The 22,635-nt window shown below is 46.4% G+C and overlaps 1 protein-coding gene across 1 annotated transcript in view; it reads right to left on the bottom strand.

The window, feature by feature from the left end:
- Positions 1–759: 759 nt before the first annotated feature.
- LOC108940655 (probable assembly chaperone of rpl4) overlaps positions 760–22,635 on the bottom strand; it is a 97,290-nt gene continuing 75,414 nt past the window's right edge. The window contains exons 11-12 of the mRNA XM_029259984.1: positions 19,909–20,013; positions 760–1,063 (exon numbers count right to left, since the gene is read on the bottom strand). Of these exons, the coding sequence (XP_029115817.1) occupies positions 887–1,063; positions 19,909–20,013 (282 nt within the window). The 3' untranslated portion in view covers positions 760–886. The remainder of the gene's footprint in view (positions 1,064–19,908; positions 20,014–22,635) is intronic.

Raw genomic sequence — 22,635 nt, 5'->3', positions numbered from 1 at the left:
GAGAAATACACACAGGGAGGGAGCAGACAGAAGAGCTTGTTTATTCGCGAGTCGTATCCAGTGTGCGCTAATTAGGTGGAGTAACGGTAAAACCATCAGTTTACTGCCTGAAGAAGCACACTGGGGCTCAAGGTACAAACAGCCAGGCAATAATTTTCCCGCTCAGATCTAAGAGTGCGTGACCCCCGGTGCGAATCCGCTGTCTCATTGGGACGCCTTTTAATCGCGTGCCTTAATCACACGGGGCCCCTGTGAAAGCAGGACGTGCCACCGCTTGAACCCTGCTGGTTTCCAGCAGAAATACGGAAATCCATTTCTAATTGACGGACTCCTCGTATTTCCGAGGAGCATAAAAGGGCTGCGACGCTAACAGAGGAGCCGTTGCTCAAAGACGCGCTTGCGTTTTCGTATTAAAATCGTTTTTTTCTGTGCTGCTTAAACAATTAAGACTTAGTCACCAAATGACGGTAATGAGCTTCACTTCCTCTGAGCGCCCGCCAGTGTAAAGGGAGCGCTGGAGAGGGAGATATAATTGCAAGCGTGACTTTTAGGCCGCCGTAATGTCCTAAAAGGATTCCTCTTGGATGTGTCGGCCTCCATTTGTCACACGCTTTTCGGGCGAAGTGTGTACTGTCTCTCGGTACTATCCATCAGCCCTGAATGGTGTTTGGACAGTGGAGCTGTGACCATTAGTTCAAACACCATTCATCATCCAATGTTCAAAGTTGCACTTTCGCTGTAATACTTGAAATGTATTTGGCCAATAAAAGAAAACAGGCTGCCGTGCTGCCGGTGTGTTGTTGTTTTTATTTATGTATTTCGGGGGAGGGGAGGGGCTTAAGGAAACGGATGGACATGACAAGGCGCTCGACAAGGAGAAGCTCGCTCAGTGCTCCATGGCGTCCTCTTCATCGCTGCTCTGCACAAAGTCGTCCTCGATGTTATCCAGGGGGGGCTCGTCCTCATCAGAGCCCGCAGGCCCCTCCCCGGGACCCAGCTCCGCCAGCAGCTGGTCGACGTGCTCCAGCAGGGCGTCATCGTCGCAGCGCAGCTTCGTGTGCAGCTGGGAGACACACAGACACACAGGAGTGAGAGGGAGAGCAGCAACGGTCTGAGAACAGTCAAATCCAACAACATTGAAATTTCATTCCTGGTGTCCCTCAGAGCTGCTGAATCTCTCCCACGTTCCAAACGGATCTCAAGCTCATCTCCTTCAGAGCCACTTCTCTCCTGACAGCTACATAGATGAGTCCAACACCATCTGCTATGATTATTTATGTAAACAGTATTTGAACTTCCATAGGAGCTACTGGAGGGATGTGAACCAGCAGAATTGTGCATCACTTTAGACAGAGGTATCTGATGAAAGTTCAAACACACATGCAGTAAAAACTTTACCAACAAGCAGGAAAGAATGCAAAACACGGGTAAAATTCAGAGGTAAAATCACACACTTCACACAGTGTGGATTTATTCCACTGCCCCACTCGCTGTGTAGCGCTTTCTCTAATTCTCTAAAAAATACCATGTTCAGTAGCAGCACAACAACGAGGTCCATCTGTTTTTGTGCAGTGATTCCCAACACCTTTACCCTTTATTGAAAATGCGCTGCCCCCCCAGTCAGCATATGAAGGCGGCACGGCGACCCCCACGGCCCCCCCGCGACCTGGCTCGAGGGGATAATGGCGCGCGAGTTTTGACCGAACCGGGGAGGGTATGATTGAAGTCCTCACCCCGCTGAGATCACAATCACTCACCCTGGATGTCTGGGGAGGGGCTAAACGAGCTGTTGTAATCTTACAAACAGCGGGGGGTGAGGGCAAAGGACTGACGGGGGTCCTTCATGTGCAATTCCTCTTCCATGAAGGAAAGAAAATGAGCGCGAGTATAACAGCACAGAAAGAGGATGGAGAAGGAAGAAAAAGACTGAACCCCCCCACAGAAAAAGAACAAATGAATCAATAGATTCCACTGTTGGTCTCCCACTTACAGTCTCTTCCCCTTCATTACAGCACATTAATAATATTGCGACAATAATATTGTGTCCTTCCATTAATTAAAAAGCTAACAGTTACACAGCGTTCACTGGCCCCTCCAGCCCACAAAGCTGTGTGGTTCAAGGGAAGCTGCCCCCCGCTCCATTCCCACGGTGCCCAAAGCGAAACATTCGTCCTGTAAACGGCACATTGGAACAAGAAAGGGAATCCATTACACGGGCACCAATTTAGCAGAAGCCGGCCGCAAACACGTGAAAGCCCCGATAACGGTGCATTTTTTTCCGGGAGCTCGAGGAAATTCCGTGGGGGCCCCCGATCCGGAGATTCGCAGCGCTTTGATCTGGAGCATCAGTGACGCCCAGGTAGGATCCGATGGTGCCGCATCCTCCCCCGGACGGAGCGCTGCGTGTCAGGCTGCAGTCGCACCGGGGTCAGCGGCAACATTTACGCCTCTATTGCATCTCAGCCTGACAAATGGAGGAAACTGCATCCCTACCCATGAGTGCTCTGAAAAACAAATGAAAGGAAACACACTCTCTGGACATTTGTTCTCATTAACATATATACACACACAAACTGATTTTATATATATATACGTATAAAATTTCCTTTCAGGATTCCCTTGTGCCAAAGAGACGAGCACTCTACTGTGTACCAGTGACAACGATGCCTCGGGGGCTTCGGAAAATTACTGTAAGTCAGAACACCAAAGTGTTAACACTTCACCGGTGTAAGTACTCTCAGCTCTCATGTACCATGGTTCCGCACCACCAGAACCCACAGCAATGGATGACTGAAATATGTACCTATTTTCATACGACAGTATTATTATTCATCACAGTGGCACCTTTGCCTGGTTATGTACCTTTTTTCTTCCACAGAAGGTATTTCATTCACTGCAAAGCAGATACTGCAATTGTGTCATAACAAAACCAGCCACACACACACACACACACACACACACACAGAGCGAGGGCTCAGGGCCAAAATGTTATAATATAACACAGGCATGATCATGTAGCACGTTATAATAATTTACAGCAATGTCCAGATATGCAAGAATTCATTGGAGTTGTCATGCAAATGCATGGTTTGTATCACTGTTTCAGCCAATCACAGCCCTCGATTAAGATAGATATACAGTAAGATCACACCATATTCAATTCATGTCCCGTTCAGCTCAATACTACTGCTATTACTTCAGCTGATGGTGCACCATTAAGCTACTTCTGGTAATTTACCCATTAATACAAGAGGATAATTTTCACTTCATCAATTCAGGAACTGGGATGTAGTGGCATGGTGTCCACATGCTTCCCAGAGTGACAGACACAGGCAGCGATCTTACATTTACATTTATTCATTTAGCAGACGCTTTTGTCCAAAGCAACGTACATCTCAGCAAAAGCACAATTTATGCATAACACTGATAGAAGGAGACATAAGCTGCAGACATGAAAGTCTCAAGCAAACCCAGTTTGTTCCCTACCACTTGCTGCACCGAGGTTCATCGGTGAATCTTGTGAATTTTATTTGTCGAAACACCCGTGAGTTAAGCTATCGAAACGTCTCCATGCAGGGAGCATCCTGCCGCACGCCTCCGTTTCCTGTGTAAAGCCCTGTTAGTAATAAGCAGATATTAATTAGAGGCAACTGATAACAAATGAATTAATGAAAATACTTCTTTGCCCAAAGCTGCTTACAGTAAAACAGCTGTCAACACACTGAATCTCTTCTGAAGCCACAATATATCTTCGTGACATCTAACTGCAAAATGTTATGAATTTTGGGCAAAAACTCATATTAATCATTTGAACAAAGGGAAAAAAATAGGCTTCGTGGCAAACCTTTAGCCTTCATATATATTAAAAACCCATCCTCTAGGCTGCCTCGTCTCAGTGCCTTCATGTGACAGCTACTTATTGATATCAGATGGATAAACAAAAATGAAGGACATGGATCTCTTACATTAATGCCCCATTATGTGAAACACACATCTAAGTAACTGTTAATTGTGTCCTGTAATAGCAGTACGAAGCATAAATGAGAAAATCTATGTGGAATTGCACAGGGCCTGGGACTGAATATGAAAACAATTACTGACATTTTCATAAAATGGAGATGCAAATGTCACATTAGCATAAGTTTTAATATCACTGTATCACAATACATCAACTAATAACATTCTACAGGCCAACCATAAAGTCTTTATATATAGAGCGATGCCATATTAGTTTTGTTTCTTATGTTTATCCATATATATTTAGGAATATTGTGTCTAAAACTGAACATTTTAAATGTGATCAACAGATATCATCTCAAGAGAAATTACACATTTTCAGAGACATTTCCGGATGCATTTTTAAAAATTCTTTATTATTTAGCGCTACTGTGTTATTTCATCACCAAGTCATATTCACCGCAGCACAATACTCTCAGACAGCGACTCAACTGCAGATGCTTCTCCTTCACAGGGTCACCGAGCTGCTCCACCAAAGACACTGAGCATGACCTCAGTACTGGCAGTATACCGCGTTTCTACCGCATTACTGTATGGTAACCACAGCAGAACGTAGCAGGTCCCTCGGAGCAGGGTGCGCGCGCGCACACACACACACACACACACACAACACTAATTAACCCACTGTGCGCTAACCTTCCCGGGGAGAGCAGTGAGGGCCGCGGTCCTCATCTCGGCTCCCATCGTCCTGGATACGGATTTCTAATTGCATGGCCTGGACCGCCTGGCAAATCTGAGAAATTAGCGAACGTTTCCGAGAGCCAAAGAATCCGGAAAATTGGCAGCTGGAACTGTGTCAGGATTTGTACAGAGTCCCAGACGGGGGGGGGGGCTCATTTCTCCAGGGACCTTTCGGATTTATCGTATTAAAAATTGTTTTTAATGACGGGGCCGAGAGAACGAACTTCCTGCTGCTTTCCTTTGCAGTGCGATCCGGGATCCGTGTGATTCCTGAGACGCCAAAGGGGCGAAGACTCTGGTCGGGATCACACCGGCTCGTTCCTTCAGGCCCGGTGCGAAAGGAGCTACACGGAGGCCTCCTCGTGCTCATGGGTTATTTATTGGCCTGATTCCTGAGACCCAGCGACTGCTGTAATCGCTGCAAAGATGCTAAACGGGCTCACCGGGATTTGGCGCAATCCTGAACAGTTTCACGGTCCGGCCAGAGTGCAAAGTGGGACTGAAGCCCAATCCTTAGCAAACCGTGCTTCTTGGCACGGAAACAGCAATATTTATTTGTGCAATGACCACTAAGTAATCTCCTTTCTTGCACAAGCATGGGTCTGTTTACACGCTTTACTTGTCAGTACCCTGTCCCTGTGGAGATGCACATGGTTCATAGGTTTGCACTTTAACAAGCTTCTGGTTACCAGTTACTGTTCAGCCTTTTCAAGATGCTTTCATCAAAACAAAGTAAAAATCAAAAACAGTACATTAGATAGACTGAGGTTAAAAAAGTGAAGCAGGGGCATCATGGAAAGAATTTTGAATTAATATGGTGAAAAGCACATGCTGTATAAATGGGTAAATCATGGGAAGTAAATTATGTTAAAAGCATGGCAAGCGACCATGGAGAAAAGCACCAGGTGAACGAAAAAAAAACAACCCCTCATATGTCACTGTACATTTGTGTAGCATTTGGCCTTTCGAATTATGAACATTCAAACTAGCGATTTTTGAAGATTCGGACATTTGTAGGATTAAGAGTGTGGAACCACCTTAATTCAATACCACAGTGTTTACAGCTTGTTTCCAGCATTCTTGAATTTGGTGATCAATAACGTGATGAAGAATGTTGGAAATTTTTATGGATGGAGAACAATGTGTGTAATTTTAAAGTCACCTTGGAGAAAAGGGCCAGATGATAACAATAATAATGACATCTGCAGTCTTGAAGGGCACATTTTCTCGTTGCTTTGTCTCTGCTGTATTTGCGTTACCCATCAAACACACACTACGCTGTATTGGAGCCCTGAAGGAAGTACCTCGCGGGGATTAACACCGTTATACAGTAGAGCAGTACTGCGGCTGTGTGATCGGGTGACACGCCCCCTGCAGGAGAGATTATTACTTACTCGCACCGACCTCCTGATCGCTGCTTTCCCGCATCGCCCACAAAGGCAGGAGATGAGCCGAGAGCAGACGTGAGCACAGCAGCCTTCAAACGAAGTCTGAATCCATCACCGCTCCTCTTCGGCTGAGCCGGAGCTCGGCGGCCCGACGCACGTCATCAGAGCATGCTGGGAAAAGGCACAACAGGCTCGCCCACCCCCCGTGTGCTGCTCCCCCATGCTGCTAAGGGTGCTAGTTTACAGCACTGAAGCACGAGTGCAAAAATCATGCTCTCATTACTGTCAAACACATGAGTGAAGTGTGGAGCTCCCACAGGCCTGCATTCAGCCCCCCGTTTCGTACACACTTTCGTGGAGGGAAAAAATAAAACGTATGCATTGCTAGTAACACTGGAGATGCTGCTGACTGCACACAGCAAAGAAGAGAAACAAAATTAACTTTTATTTTCAAGATAAACATTTTTTCCTCTGTTTCCGAGATAAACAAAACGTGCAGCGGATGAACGGTTCAATTTCAGAATCTTTTTAATCAGTTTTATCTTTAAGGAGCAGCCGTAAACAGCGGGGAGGGAGAATCTGGGTTAACTTGCATTATTCCGTTTAATCCTCGCCGTGTTCGCCGATAACAAAACACGCTAATGAGGTGGCGTGACGAGACACTTGCTATCGGAGACTTTTCGCCGGGATCGCCCGGGGGGGGGTTGGGTCACATGGCGATCCGGAGTGGCAGTGTAAACAGAATTTAGCTCTGTAATCCGGAAGATACCGTCTGGCCGGCCCTGGGAGATGCGCTTCTCCCGCTTTGCGCGTGACGCTACAGATCCCGCCTGGACGTTCATGCCTGCTGCGATTCGGCCCACTTCTGCGTTCGAACCTCTGCAGGGTACGAGAACCAGTTCACTGGTATGAGACATCGCACACCGGTGATTAAGCACCCTTCCATATGAGATGGAAACCGAGCTATGGAACCGATGAAACCGATGTGCGTGACCTACAGAAATATCACAGCAATTTGAAGATGATCCTGTTATTCATTCAAAGTGGATCCTCTGACTGCAAACAGCTTAAAAACTTCAGTTTTGTACCTGTACATCTGGATATTTCATACTTTCATCTTCAGAAACCACTTGTCCAGTGGAGGGTCATGGTGGTTCAGACTCTATCCTGGCAGTTTAGGGGCCGAGGCAGCCCATCGCAAGGTGGCTACACACTGACCCGTTGACTCACACACACTAAAGGCAATTTAGTGTCACCAGTTCACCTTAAACACATGGGAGGAAACCAGAGTACCTGGAAGCAACCCCTACAAACATGGGGAGGACACGCAAAGTGCCCACAGCGTGCTGCAAGGCACTAGCGGTACCCACTGTGCCGCTCTTAAACTCAAAAGCTCTTATGGGACTAGAACCCGCAGTTCCTCCACCAATCTGCTGCCAGGTGATAATAGAGGACAGAACTTTGGGAAAGCATCGGCATACACGCCTCAAACTGTGACGATCGGTCACGACATGTCCTGGGCGGTTATCACAACACGGGGAGCTACAGGAAATAGCCGAGGAGCAGAGCATCGGGAAGAGGCTGGATTACAGTCATTTTGGCCGCTGGGAGAAGTGGCCGAGATGCGCTGAAAATGTACCATTTGGTGTCCACTGTTATTCCCTAGGATACACGGACCTGATGTTTGGGAAAACGAGGCTTTTCAAGCTGTATGGATCAGGGCAGTACGCTGCACCGCCAGTTAAAGACCCGGATGTCCGGCCGAAAGGCTGCACGCACTAATTTCATCTTCTCCTTATTACCAGGAATGAGAAGGACCCGCGACTCCTCCCTTGCTCCGGAACCTTAAAGAGCCAAGGGATGGACACAAGACCCCAACGCTGAGACCCCAGAGGCCCAAGCGGCGCGGTTAACCGCTACCCGTTAGCCTAATCAAGGCCGCCGCGGTGCTGACAATACGGGCTCCGCATTTATCCGAGGATTTGCTCGGGTGCCAGGGAAACAGTCTCCAAGCAACGCCGAGCGGGGCCAGCCGGGTGGCCTTTAGGGACTAATTTAGCGATGGCCTGGGCTGCGGCGCCGAGGTCTGCGACAGCTCCGAGCCACCGGGCAGCTGAAAGGCGAACGCAGAGCCACAGTGCGCCGCTTCGCATACAAAAATCAATGGCGGAGAGCATCTCAGGGCATCAAAGCCATATCTGAGTCAACACAGTCCAACAACTATTACTGAGCGCACACAGCTACCTTTTATTTCTCTTACTGCTTAAATTCAGCTTAAGTGGCTCTCATAATGGTACAACAGCTAATTATTACCGAATGAGTGGGATCTTAAACTAAAAGGGAACTACATTTGCATTTATTGCAGGAACTTGGTATAAGTGTATAGAATTTCTTCATAATGAAACCCTTTCCCGGCATGCACTTGAAGGACTGTACTGCATGAGTTTTTTTTAATGCTTTTCTAAAATGTTTTACACTGCCTGTTAGCTGAAGTGATGTACAAAAAACGTTGGCAGATACTGACACGTAAAACTTTTAATTAGCATGTAAATAAGCACAGGGTGTGTGTGTGTGTGCGCTGTTCCATTTTCATAAGTACATGTAAATCTGGGCACTGGCAACAGCTACTGCATCATCCACCCACCTGGACCCTAAATACTGAAGAAAAATAAAGCAAATAAGCATTAAGGTAAGGTAATAACTGATGACAGTGGTGTTAAAAGAGAGCGCTGTGTGTTCCCCTGGAGGGACACGCTCAGGTAAACTCTCAAAGAAACACCGAAAAGCAGCTTCTCCCTCCCTCATACAGTCATGGTTCGAAGGCCAAATTCATTTCATCTCATTTGTTATTTTGTGCCTATTATGTGTCTACAGTCAATATCTCTCAAGAAAGACTGCATCACACACACCGTTACATAAATCTGGACTTAACGTCCACCTTTCAGACTAATAGGCTGGTCGACTGGCAGCGGCAGCAAAAATATAATCCATTCAAAAATGTAAGAGACAGTAGCTTGCTGAGCTTAGCAAGCTTGTGGAATCAATGAAAAACATTTTTAATTTGGAATGGCCATTGAAGATTACATTAAAGATTTTTTCCTGTTTTTTTTTTTTATTTTAGATTATGCTAGTTGTTCTGAGTTCCAACTCCAAGAGTGTAAGTTCAACACGAGTGTGATATTGCTACCGATCTCTTCAAAGTCTATCAAAGGGTTAAAGGGCAATGAGGAAAACAGCATAAAGCAGACCGATTTTAAATACGCATCTCGACATGACTTAGAGGTGTTTTTATTTAAAAATTCTTACGAAAGGCCCTGTTGTGTTAAGCTTTCAGCTTTCCCTGGATCTTAAGATGAGATTAACTTAATTGATCTGAAATCGATGAACACTCCATTCTCAGCTGACCTCTCAGCATCGAGAGCCATCATGCGAAGACACAAGACACAACAGCCCAGACTGGATGAAGGTAACACGATGGTGAAAGCTACCACCTTCCACTCAAAGAATCCAGGTTCAAATCTTATCTCCTGCCGTAACAGCCTAGATCAAGGTACTTACCCTGAAATGACAAAGTAAAAATTACCCAGCTGTATAAATAGGTAAATCAGCATGAGCAGTTTAACCTAGTGGGTCACTTTGGAGAAAAGTGTCAGCTGAATGAAATAAAAATTAAGTGAGAAATACCTCAGCATAGAATGATAAAACATATGCTTTTACACAGATATGCAATAGTGAGCAGTCTATGTCTATAACACAGTGCTCAAGTGAAAACAGACCACAAAGTGATAAATGAAAACGTTTCTGTGAACAGCGTATAAAACGGGTGGTTTCGAAAGCAATGGGCTGGCACTCCAGAGACTGACGAGGCCCGACAAGACTCAGCGAGACGCAGCGAGCGTTTCACGGAAGGTTAGCTGCTCGGGGCCCGCGAGCTCATCCGTCCGCCGCAAAGCTGAGGGCAGAGGGCGGCGCGACAGAACACGGGGCTTCTAAGAAAAGAAAAGCAAGCTTAAAAGCAAACAATATGACTTTTTAACACTTTTCCCCACACCATGGCCACAATCAAATACACATGCAGACCCTAAAAAAAAGTATTCACCCTCTTGGACTTTTTCATTCTACAACACAGTCATGGTGGACTTAATTAGGCTTTTTTTGACACTGATCAACAGAAAGATACTGTTCAAAGTAAGAACATTTCTACAAATTAATTTTGCATTACCAGAAAAAAAACTGAATAACTGAGGCTGTAAATATTCACCCCCCTCCCCCCCCTTTACTATCACACTCCTAAATCAGATCTTATGAATGAATTATTATTTGAAATTTTTTTTTATGGCAATCACTTACCCAATTAAGGTGATTCATATGATTTTAGGAAGCTTAGTTTAGCTGATCTCCAAACAAAAAGTACACATGAAAGCATATTTGTGACAAGGTTCCTGAAAATCATCAGTGAGGGGAAGGAATAATTTCAAAGGCACCGAATATCCCTGGAGTACAGTCAATTCAATCTTCAAAAATGAAAGGAATATTGCACAACTGTGAACCTACATACACCATTCTAAAAACTGAGTGATCAGACACAAAAGGCACTAATCAGGAAGGCCACCAAGAGGCCTGTGTGAACTTTGAAGAGATTACACTTTTCCATGGCTGAGATGGGAGAGACCATGCGTACAAGAACAGCTGACTGGGTGCTTCATCGGTCTCAGCTTTATAAGAAAGTGGCAAAAGCAAGCCATTGTTGAGGAAAAAAAATCTGCTAGTTTCGGCCAGAAGGCATGTGGGAGGGAGTGAAACAAGAAGGAAGGTTAAAACTAAACATTACTTCCGGCATGAATGGAATGCTGCACATCACCAGAAGCACACAATCGTGCCTGTGAAGCATGGTGGTAGCAGTATCATACCATGGGGATGCTTCTCTGCCACCGGGCCTCGAAGGCTTTTTTTTTTAAAACAGAGGGTGCACGGATCTTCAGGAAAAAAGCTGCTGCAGTCTGCAAGACAAGTGCAACTTGGGAGAGGATGTATTTTCTAGCAGGACAACAACAACAAACATAAAGCCAAAATTACACAGGAAAGGTTTAAGAACAAAAAAGTCAATGTCCTGGTGTGGCCACCTCAGAGAGAGGAACTCAATCCAAGTGAAAATTTGTGGCTGAACTTTAAAATTGCAGTTCACTCACAGTCTCGATCCATCTTAATAGAACAGTTCTGCAAGGAGGAATGAGAAAACTGCAGCATCACAATGTGCACAGCTTACGCAGACCTTCCCAAAAACATTCAAGGCTGTAATTGCTGCAGGACATCAACTGGAATGAGTTGTGCACTTATGTACTCAGTTATTTTGATTTTCTGTTTGTAGTAAATTCAAAATTGATATGAAGAAATGTATTTCACTTTCAAGAGTATTTTCTATTGATCAATGTCAAAAAACCTAATTAAACCCACTGTAATTTAATGTTGTAAAACAAAACCAGGGGGTGAATACTTTGTATGGGCACTGAAAAGGAACCAGTACGACTTGTGAAACCGGTGGAAAATGTACCGAGTACAATATTTTTCATCTTCAACAAGCAATTAACATTGAACCACATATTCGGTGTTTTCTTCATAAGTAAAGGACAGCAAGCAGAATGGGATGTGTGTTTTGAAGGCCACGCTACATGCCTCTAAGAGCATCTTAAGGAGCTCAAGGCAGACAGGTCATTCGAGGTGACCAAGACTTCCGTTCCAACTTGAAATGTAACCTAAATATCCACATAAATCTTTTGTGGTTCTGGAGAAATGGCTCAATTTCTCTGCTTCTCTCCGTCGCTGGGAGATCACAAAGGAGCCGCAGACAGCAATGTCTCGACCACAATGACTACTGCAATCATTGCTTATGAATTCTATTCGGCAGTGCTGGTAATGCGGTAAAGGAGGAAAAAAAAGGGGCTTTCGCATCACCTCAGCCGTTCCATTCATTACTTCCACACAATTTTAGGATCACCTCCCCCTCTGTAATCGTTTTCGGACGATGCTGCATTGTTATGGGAGATGTAGAGCATTATTGCTTGTGGCAGCCCTCAAATGCCAATTTACTCGCCTGCCGATTGCTCTCTTACTCCAATAGATCGTTTCTAAAATTTATCTGAACACGCTGCAGACAGAACAATAAATGCCCCCCCTTCCTTCTCCCTTATTTTGTGTGTTTCCTCGCTAAGACGTCTGCCATGTGATTGCCTCTTCATATGTAACTCGCAATGGTGTTAAGAAGGGCATAAAGGACATATCTCAAGGAAAATCTGAGTGTGATCTCATGCGGGCTGAAAAACGCACATCTTTCCAAAAGAATAGTAATGCCGTAATTGGACAAATTCAATTTTTGAACCGTAGGAGCAAATCCTGGACATCCTCAAAGGGAGGATAAGCAATATGTCTCCTTGCATTTTACTCCAGATAAATGGTACTTGTGGTAATTCCACAGCTTTATTTATAGCTGAGGATTCGCACTTCTCGCCAGCAGTTGAGAAGTCAGAGGGCAAGTCCCTGTCGACCGGCAGCCGGTGCGCTTGGGAGTATCGGCCCATCTTTCGAGAAATCACAGAGCTCTGCTGTAAAAAGAGCAGGAGGGACAGGTCCCTCGGGGGAGGCTTGGGATGAGGATCGCGGAGGGTGGGGGGCAGGTTTACTCCTGTCCTCCAGAGATGCGACCCCAGCCCACCGGAGGCCTGTGACGCTGCCCAAAATAGCTGGAGTTATCAGCAATGCCCCTTCAGGTGCTCCTCTCCATGAGGAACAGGTGCTTAACTGCCCCCTGGGGCAACCATCCACCTGGCTCAACCTCCCAGAAACACGAGAAACCTGACACACCAGGCGAAGCCAGGTTGGACAAGGACATGGTAAATTAGGTTCTGCGCAGCTCTGGTGCATGCCTCCACAGCCCCACTCGCTGTCAGCGGGTGGCGCTCTGATCTGAGATGCCCTTCCCTGACTTTCCCTGACCTTCCCTCACCCAGGTCAAAGTCACAGTATTCTGCTTGACAAGTGTAAACGTAGCGCGTGGTCCAGAAACTCAGAAGCAAACACACCTTACTCTTCTGACATGCAGTGACAAAACAAATCACCCCTCACAAAAAGGTGCGAGAGTTTCTGCTCAATTTTCTTTCACAACTTCGTATTCGGCCTAATTGTGACACAGGCGTTCAAACCGTCTCTGCATCTCAGTCTCGGCGTTACGTTATTTTCCACGGGTTTAATCCCGGGGGAGAGGGGGGGCTCCTCTGCTGGAGAGGAAACTCATTAGCTGACAAAAAAGGAAGTGGCCCTGAACTGCGGCGCATTCAATCACTGGCTACGTTAGTTACGGACAGCGTCCTCAACTCGTGAAAAACAACCAAAAAAACAGACGCAGCGGGACCCGCGCTGCGGTGCAACAGCTCGCCAGTCGCAGGCCTTTACGGGTCCCTCCCATCGGAGTCGCAGTCAGCGGGGGCCGACCTCACCTGCTGAGTCCTCTGCTCCTTTCACTGCCTTCGCAATTATTTCCTGCACGCTTGGAGTGACGACACAAAGCTCCGTGGTAACACACCCCCGGCTGCGCACAAGGCGTTTTAGCAGAGACCTTCGCAAGGATAAGTGGAAAGAATATAATGATGCTGATGATGATGACAGTGTTTCAAGACACACTGCAAGAGCACATATATAAGCAAGCAAAACAAACGCATGTATTTTTTCCCAGAAAGAAAAGGTGCTTGAGGAAGTCATGGGGTTAATTATCATGCATCATAGTGAAGTATGAAGACAGCAATGTTATTACAGTATTATTATTTATTCCTTTCACCAACTCCTTTCCTCCAAGTTGACGCCACAGTGTTAAGCTCCATCCACCGATTTACCTATTTATACAGCTGGAAATTTTTTACTGTATCAATTAAGGATGAGCACCTTAACCAATGGAACACAGTAGGGGGAGGGATTGAAACCCAGGCCCTACGGTGGGAAGAAAAGCCCTTGCTGGGTCCTGAGTCTAGGAAGGTTGCCTGGACACGACCAGCAGGCTGGACACAGCTGCGCAGACGCATGTAGCTGCAATGGCAATAAAGGGCGACTCTGAAAACTAACGATGGAATGCAGCAGAGAAGCAGAAAAGTCTCCTTGTTGAATTTCAAAGTAAGAAAGATTTTAGACTCAACTTTACTCAGCTGCGCCACATGTTTTTTTTTTTTTTGTTTGCTTTCCAATCTGAATACATTTAATGAATGGAAAATTTCATTAGAAAGAATGAGTTGAGCCAGCTGGCCAGTAACTTCTTATATTAAAACAACATTGATTGGTGCTATTTTCTATTTGGTGCTGAGAGCAGAGCTGTGGGAGGAGGGGGGCTGCGATCGATAGTAAACACATCGCAAAATGGAATCTGAACGTAACCTGGCATACAGGTGCAGTCGGGAGATGGATCGCGTGAGGTGTCAGCCATCCGGACAAGGCAGGAGGGTCCGGGCACAGTGCTGCCGACAGCTAAGCGCCTCCTCTGGTGGTGGGGGTCCACATGTCTGAGTCCACTGACTTTCCCTAGGAGCCCACAGGTAGCTATGCTCCCGGTCGATGGCGTGCTGAGCACAGCTCACCATGATGAGCGCTCCGTCATGTCGAACCTTATCCCTGCTTAGTATTCAAACAAGTGCTCTCACTGAGTTATGGCAACGGCGAGAAAAACGAATCAAAATTGGGCACGTGTCACACATACAAAAACTAAGGAATTGCGACGAGGTGGACGGCACACGTTACCTTTCCATTTGGACACGAAACACACATTTTCGGTAACTGATAGCTATTTAAGGTAAATACTTTTCTGATTTGATTTCAATTGACTTGTCTGAAGCACTAAATTAAGAGGAGGCCCCCTAAGGCACGAGGCCCTTCGCTCCACAAACGCTCATTGCACTTCGTTACAAGCGACACGACTTCTGGGAGCGCATGGGACGCACTTGCGCTAATCGCACTAAACTCCCTGACAGCACAAAATAAATAATGCAGGTGAACTTTTGCTAGCGATGCCCGGACAACGGGGGTCGGCGGCGAGCAGCGTGAGGCCAGAAAGGAGGCTTGTCAAACGGAGGAATTAATTTGGCGTGCCCTTGGACGTCCCCGCCTCTGTTGTGTCCTGGCCAGTGTGAAATAAAAACAGAGGAGCTCGAGAGACGACCGCGGTGCTGTCGACATCAGGTGCGCGGCGCCATTCGCCTTCCATAATTACCGGGCGCATCGGCGGTGCAGCGTTCGGTGGGATGACAAATATTTGATGTAGAGGAGAGCGAGGCGCACAGGCGGTAGGTTGTGCTCAGCGGGACGCACCGCGGGGCACCCTGTCAGCTCCCCCGGAAGGTAAAGATTCCGGAACAAACCGGCACCACACTCATGTTAGGACTCCCACTTCAGCTGCTACTGAGAGAGGATTGGTTTACTCTTGTATATATATTCAAATTCCCTTCCTTTCATTTTCTAAATCCAAAACACACAACAAGGGCGGTACAGTGGCACAGCAGGTAGCACCAGTGTCTCAAAGAGAACCTGCAATCAGTTCGGTTGTGGGTTTGAATCCAGCTTAGTCAGTCTGAAGTTTGCATGTCCTGCCCGTGATCATGCGGGTTTCCTCCAGATGCTCTGGTTTCCTCCCACAGTCCAAAGACACATGTTTCAGGTGCAGCGGTGACTCTAAATTGCCCATAGTGTGTGTTTCTGTGTGCGTGTGATTGTTCTGAGATGGACTGATGTCTCATCCAGGCTGTACCCTACCTCACACCGTATGTTTCCAGGAGACACTCTGGAACACCTGAACCGGACATACAAACCACGTCTTCGAAACCAGCCTCTTTTTGAAATCATATTTACTACAAACATGGGGGAAAACATGTTGCCACGTTTCACGGGACGGCTGCTGGTTCCCAAGGACCAATTCCTTCAGTCCTTTCCAGGGATAAAAGTATGAAAAGAGTTTTAGCAATTAAGGCCACAATGATAGACAGTCACTTCGTGTCTGAGGAGCCCAGAGTAGAGCTGTCACTGTCACTTATCCCTCCGTTACTCTGGCACCGAAAACCAACAACGGGACTGAGCCTGTAAGCTGTCCAGCCACCAGACATCAGCGCCTCCCAGGCTGTTGACCACCATCGGATGCTGCAACTGCTTGTGCAGATTGAAAACAATGTACCTGGTGTCAGAGATGCCCTCTATGCACGGAGCATCAGCATCCACATCACCGTCCCCGTATCCAAGTTGAGTCTGCGATGAAAAGGAACCTGGCGGTGCCTCCCCCTGGCCGGTAACACACACCGAGAGCTGGGGACACTGGGAGTCACCCCTGCTCTGTTTAACCAGCGGAGAAGGCGGCATCCGCAATGTGGTGATGTTGCCCCTGGGGCTACGGCCAACAATCAAAGGCAGTTATGAGTATGTACGGGAAAAGCATTTGTACTCTTCCGTGCGTTTGAAATGATAATCAGTGTGACGGAGGTGCGGCACTGCCACGACACCTGCGCTGCTGCCGGGAAGTGCAGACACAGGGGGAAATTAAAGGATTCGGGAAAGTGGAGCCGGAGCTGGAGATGTCGAGTTGTCCAGGCCGTCCAGGCGAACCCGGAACAGATCTCATGAGATAAGAGGACAACCAGACAATACTGATGACATATGCAAAACAGACAGTGGGTAGAACTGACATCTCACAGTTCCTGGGCTGTGGGTTCGAGTCTGGCTCAGAAGTACTGTCACATAGTTTTATTTTTATGTTATTCTTTAACCCCTAAACACCGTATTTACTCGATTCTAAGATGCCACGGGTCATAAGACGTATCCCGATTTTCAAGTCATTTAAAAAAATGCGTCTTAGAATGAAGGAAATATGGAACTTGAATGAACAGCAGGTAGCACCGGTGCCTCACAGTTCCTGTATTTAAATCCTGCTCGGTTTGTGTAGAGTTTGCATGTTCGGCTCATGTTTGCGCCAGTTTCCTCCCGCCAAAGACATTAGAAGGACCGTCATATTTATGAGATCAGGTAGTGATCTATAAGGTCCTTGGCACAAAGCCCCTCTCACATTCACCCCGGCAATTAATATTCTGCATCAGCGGCTCGCGTTCACCTCCTCCTCTTGTCGCCGGGTGCCTTGCTGGGGTCCGTTCTCCTCCGTCCATCAGGACGCATTTCAGAACAGCGCTTTTCACACACAGCTGCCATGACACCATGGAGCAGAAGCAATTACTCTGAAAAAAGCACCTGAAGCACGTATGAATGCTCACATGACCTTGAGCGCTAGCTGCCGAACACCGAGCAGGTGAGTGGGTGGGTGGGTGTGTGGGTGTGTGTGTGTGTGTGTGTGTGTGTGTGTGTGTGTGTGTGTGTGTGTGTGTGTGTGTGCGCGTGCATGCGTGCGTGCACGTGAGAAAGAGAAAGACAATAAGAAACCCTGAAAAACAGGCCTTGTGACGATGTCATGCAAAACAAAATGCCTTTGTTTAAAAGTTAGTTATAAATTTAAAAAGTGCAAAAAAGTTGGTTATAAATAAACTGCAGAAAGTTTCAGATTTTTTATCAACTTTCATATGTTTTAGACTATTCTGGGGATGGTTGAGAACAATTCATTGCATTATTTGTGTATATTTTTTACTTTCTTGCATTATACCATTTAAAAGGTTTATTTTGAGGTGTTTCTATTTTTGCATGTTATAGAAACTTGTAAAAACACATATTAATGTCTTTCCCACCAGAGGCGCTACCTGAGGCTCTGCTACGCACACATGCACGCACGCGCACTCACTGATAAACCGTTTGCCACCTTAAGACTACAGTAAAACTATCACAACTATATAACTGTAAAGAATGTAGGGAATTTGGGATAAGATACAATAAATCCTTTAACTCCAGCTCCAAGAGGCTGGAATCTTTCCATAACGAATCACAACAGGTTTTTATTTACATATTTACTGCTGTTTGGTTTCTCACCTGATATTAGCCGTAAAATATTAATGCCGCGCAGCAAACAATGGTCAGTCACTGCACTCTAACCACCAGCGCGAGAGATGAATTAAGTGGAATATTAGACATAAAACTTTAAAGATGCATTCGAGGTGACACGGGGAGGGGGGAAGCAGGACGACTTTAATTACATCTCTGATGGAGAATTATGAAGAAATATAAGCGTCGGTGGAAGGAATCTCAGGCTGTCTCATCTGCATGGTTGTCTCATGGAGACCTGCGGAGATCTAGGAAACAACATGAGCTCCTTGACGGCCCAACAGAAAAGGCAGCCACATCTGCTCTTGTCAATTTGGAGCGGCAACAAAAGCCTCTCACCGATCGACTGAGTGACAGATAGATTAAATTTATTCGTTTAGCTGACATTTTTTCCAAAGTGACATCATTTTAAGATACTTACAGGGGTTTACTCATTTTTATACTTGGGTAACTTTGCCTGGACAAATTCAGGACAAGGATCTTGATCAAGGGTACTACAGCAGGAGGTGGGACTTGAGCCTTCGATGTCAGAATATAAAGGTAGGACTTCTAACCACTATGCTGGATGGATGGATGGATGGATGGATGGATGAACAGACGGACACTGGATCATTGCCCTAAAGCCCTGTGTACAGCAGTGGGCCACAGGTGCCAGCTGAGAACATGGTGAAGACTGGGCGCTTTACAAACGCAGTGCACCCTGATACTGAAAAGGGACCCCTACCAGAACATGAGACATCTGTTTCGGACTATGACGCACTTCAGAGAAGAGAAGAGAAATCCTTTGGGACAAAATCAGAAGCCCAAAAGACAAGCAACGTGTGACTGCTCAAGCACTTGCGAACACACACACACACACACACACACACACACACACACACACACACACACACATATCCCTCCCAAACTAACCACATGCTCGCACAGTAAACCTGGGGCCTCATTCTGCAACTCCTCACTGACCTTTGCGACACTGAGGGGTCAGAAGTGAGAGTGGGCTTGGGAGCCGTCAAGATCACAGTCTGCGCACACAAACACACAAGGACAGACACACACGTGCATCTCGCTGAAACAGCGTTCACGTTTTTATCTCCCACTTTGGGAACGGGAAATACGAGCCGCAGGAGCCGAACCTGTGACTGAGCGATGGAGGAGTGGAGGGGTAGAGGGGTAGAGGGATGGAGGGGGTGGGCTGTTATGCCCCTAAGTAGAGCACTTCACCACCCACATGGGTATGAGACTCTCCTAAGCAAATAAACAGTCATTAAAGCAAAACGCGAGGTGCGAACAGAAGAGCTTGGAAGTGCGACTCACAGCGGTCTTTTTCAACTTTTTGTTTCGTGTGAAACATTAAATTAATGTCACGCTCAAGTGGTACATTCTGTATTCATCTCTTTAGGTGGTTTACAATGGATTCGGAGACCAACAACCATGGCATTCGGAGCACAGTTGAGTACAAGAAGCATTTTTAATGTCTGCTGGTAAAATTATTACTAAAATAATAGACATCACGCAGAGCAAAAAGATTCCATGTCAACACACTGGTTATTACTGTGTTACAAGAAACTTCCTGCCACCACTGTAGCACAGTGGGTAGCGCTGGTGCCTCACAGCTCCTGGGCTGTAGGTTCAAATCCAGCTCCACCTGTATGGAGTCGGCACGTTCTCCCCGTGCTTGTGTGGGAGAATTACCTTGAAAACCATGCACGTAGTCACTTGAGTGGCACTTACCACTTACACTGCAGAATTTCCCAGAAATTAGCCAAGCTGAGACACAGTAAAAAATGGTGAGTTCTCATGCTGCTGCGGACTTAGAGGAGATTACCTTCTTGGCTTTGCTTAGGTAGGTTCTCGCCGAGTCTCTGGATGCGTCGCCCTCCTCAGGCTTGTCCACCTGGAGGTAGCAGACCCAGCCGAGCAGATACCAGACCTACAGGAGCAGCAAGGAAACAAGAGCCTTCAGCCTGAGTGTTGTTCGCCTTGGCAGGAGCTGGGGGTGGAGAGGCATTAATAACCATGTGGAGCAGCTGTCAGGAGCCAGGGAGCCGAGTCTAAAACTATATACTGTATACACACTCAGAGAAGAGATACACACACACACACACACACACACACACACAGAGAAATGTAATCTCAGAGACAAACACATAAAGATGACAAATGAAAAGGAACTCAGTCACACAATCCAAGAGACCCACTCACAGCTACACACACACTTTCGCAAATGCTAAGCAATGGGCAGGGCGGTCGGTGTGTGTCCTCCGCCGTCAGTGTGCGCTTGGCCCCCGAGGGTGCCCGAGGCCTAAGGAAAGGGCGCCTTTCACTGAGATGCCTGCGAGTGCTGCAGAAAGCAGTGGTCTGGAGAAGTTTCCAGTAAATGTATGGACGGTGGCGGAAATGGCAGAGGATCCCTGCGGGCAGCCTGAGAGATGGCTGGCGGACAGAAGGCAGTGCCGGGGGGAAGAGGGGCAGGGCTGCATATCTATAATGCACCGGTCAGGTCTGTGTGTAAAATGTATACTGTTAAATGAATGTCTGTCTCTCTCTCTCTCTCTCACACACACACACGAGTGCAGCCAACATCAGCTCCTGCCTTCTGTCACGTTGTTACCATTTCCAGCTTGACCTCATCTTCTCTACTGAGCTCCGTCAACAGGTCATTAACACACCGAGTTAAATTATACGCTACGTTACCAAGAGAGAAACAGTTTTCTTGCTCCAAGTAACACTGAGGTTCGTCTCCTCAGCTGCTGTTCACCAGAAACCGTCTGTCATCAGCCGGTTAAAGGATTCAATTGAACAGCCGCTTCTGAGCGCTAACAACGGTCCAAAGCTCACAGTTTCAAAAATGTATATGTATTTCCTATGATTGCATTAACATTCAGAAATATATCCCAGCTGCACCTCTGGCCAATCAGGAGAATATCCTAATATTCAGTATCGCGTAAGACAATTTTACAGTACCGCTGGAACAGTACAGCACATTCTAAAATGTACCTCCTAAAATACATACAACATCCTAAAGAGGGTATTTTTTAAATTCGATTTTTTTTTTTTAAATTGTGACTTTGAAAAGTTTTTCTAATATTAACTATACTGTGTATAATCTACTTTCCAGGTCACAGAAATTAATAACAGTATAAATACAGTGCACTATAGCCAAGCAGTAAAGTTCCCTGTATTTATTATAATGCCTATTTACAATCAAGCTGTTGCAATATGTTGAACAGGAGACTAATAATCTGTACAAGTGTAAGTAGCAGCAAAGGGTCCCATCTGCCTTTCCCATCCCATAATGCCTTTGATTGTAGATTAGCAATCCTGATCACTTCCCATTGTGTTTGCTGTGCTAATGTCACAGCTTTCATGTGGCCCCCCGTCTGGAGTGAGAAACGGCCGTTTGGCGGCTCCAGCTCGCCCACATAAAGCCCACATAAAACCCGCTTTCAGTGTCAAATTATGGCTCATAGAATATTTCTGATCAAAGGCGAACGCCGCCCTGATGCAGCAGTAAAAAGGAGAGAGAGATCAATCCCAACCTTGAAGCTGGTGAAGCCCATTTTGAAAGAAAAAAAAATTTTTTTGACTTCCCTATCTAAAGCCCACCATGCATCAGCAATGCTAAAAATGTCATTTTGAATTAACAGGCCCAATGGGTGGGGGCTTTACAGCACATCTTTACAGCTGTTTTCAGCACTTTTACACCCCCCTGCCATGCAAGGTGCGGGTGAAAGAGCTAATGCATCGAAACGCTGCTGTAAGCAGGTGAGCAGGTCGGGCAGGTGGGTGGGGGGGTGTCGCGTTGGCTTTGCTTCTCCTTCTTCCCGTGTCGCTGCGAACAAAGCGAACTCTGAGGAGTTAAGAGGTTAAGATAAGAAATGTGAAGTAATGAGTCTCCCTGGCCTAACCGTGAGGCCAGCAGGCGATCAGCGAGACGTCTCCAAATAAAGGCTGTGGACCTGCCATGAGGACCCCTTTCCGTCGGCGGGTAACGACCCCCATGACCCCTGGTACCCTTCAAGGGAGGTTCTGTACCAAGCAAAAGATACACTTGGGTTGAAAGTCCCTCCCTTTCAAAAAAAGAAAACTTTAAAAAGTACAAAAAGATGAGCTCATTTGAAATCCAAAGTACTGTTGCGGGAGTCAGTGTAGGAAATGAAATGAGTAAAATAGTGAGGCAAAATTCATCTTTACAATTTAATAAAAAATTTGCCCTAAAATAAAAAATGGTTTCAATTCCAAAGCTTGAAATATTAACCTACAAGATAATTGGGATTTTTCCATTAAAACGCACGCTGCTATTTTATTGTAAGCCCCCAAGTGAACTCAGAGATGAGCGCTCCCATCGGGGCTGTGTCGTCCACGCAGCGAGACCCAGAGTCCCTTTACGAAACGCTGTCGGAGGGGGGCAACCGGGACGAGGATCTGCTGCTGCTCTGCTTACCGTGCGCATTTTCACAAAATTCATCCCTCGTCTGCAGGTTACTGAAAGGCTACAGTGCTTACAGCGGCGAGCGACGCACCCCATGTTCCTCCAATCAGCTCTTAGCCC

Source organism: Scleropages formosus, chromosome 18 (assembly GCF_900964775.1).
Source record: "Scleropages formosus chromosome 18, fSclFor1.1, whole genome shotgun sequence".
In the NCBI taxonomy this organism is placed as follows: Eukaryota; Metazoa; Chordata; class Actinopteri; order Osteoglossiformes; family Osteoglossidae; genus Scleropages; species Scleropages formosus.
This window is presented reverse-complemented; position numbering and strand designations above follow the sequence as displayed.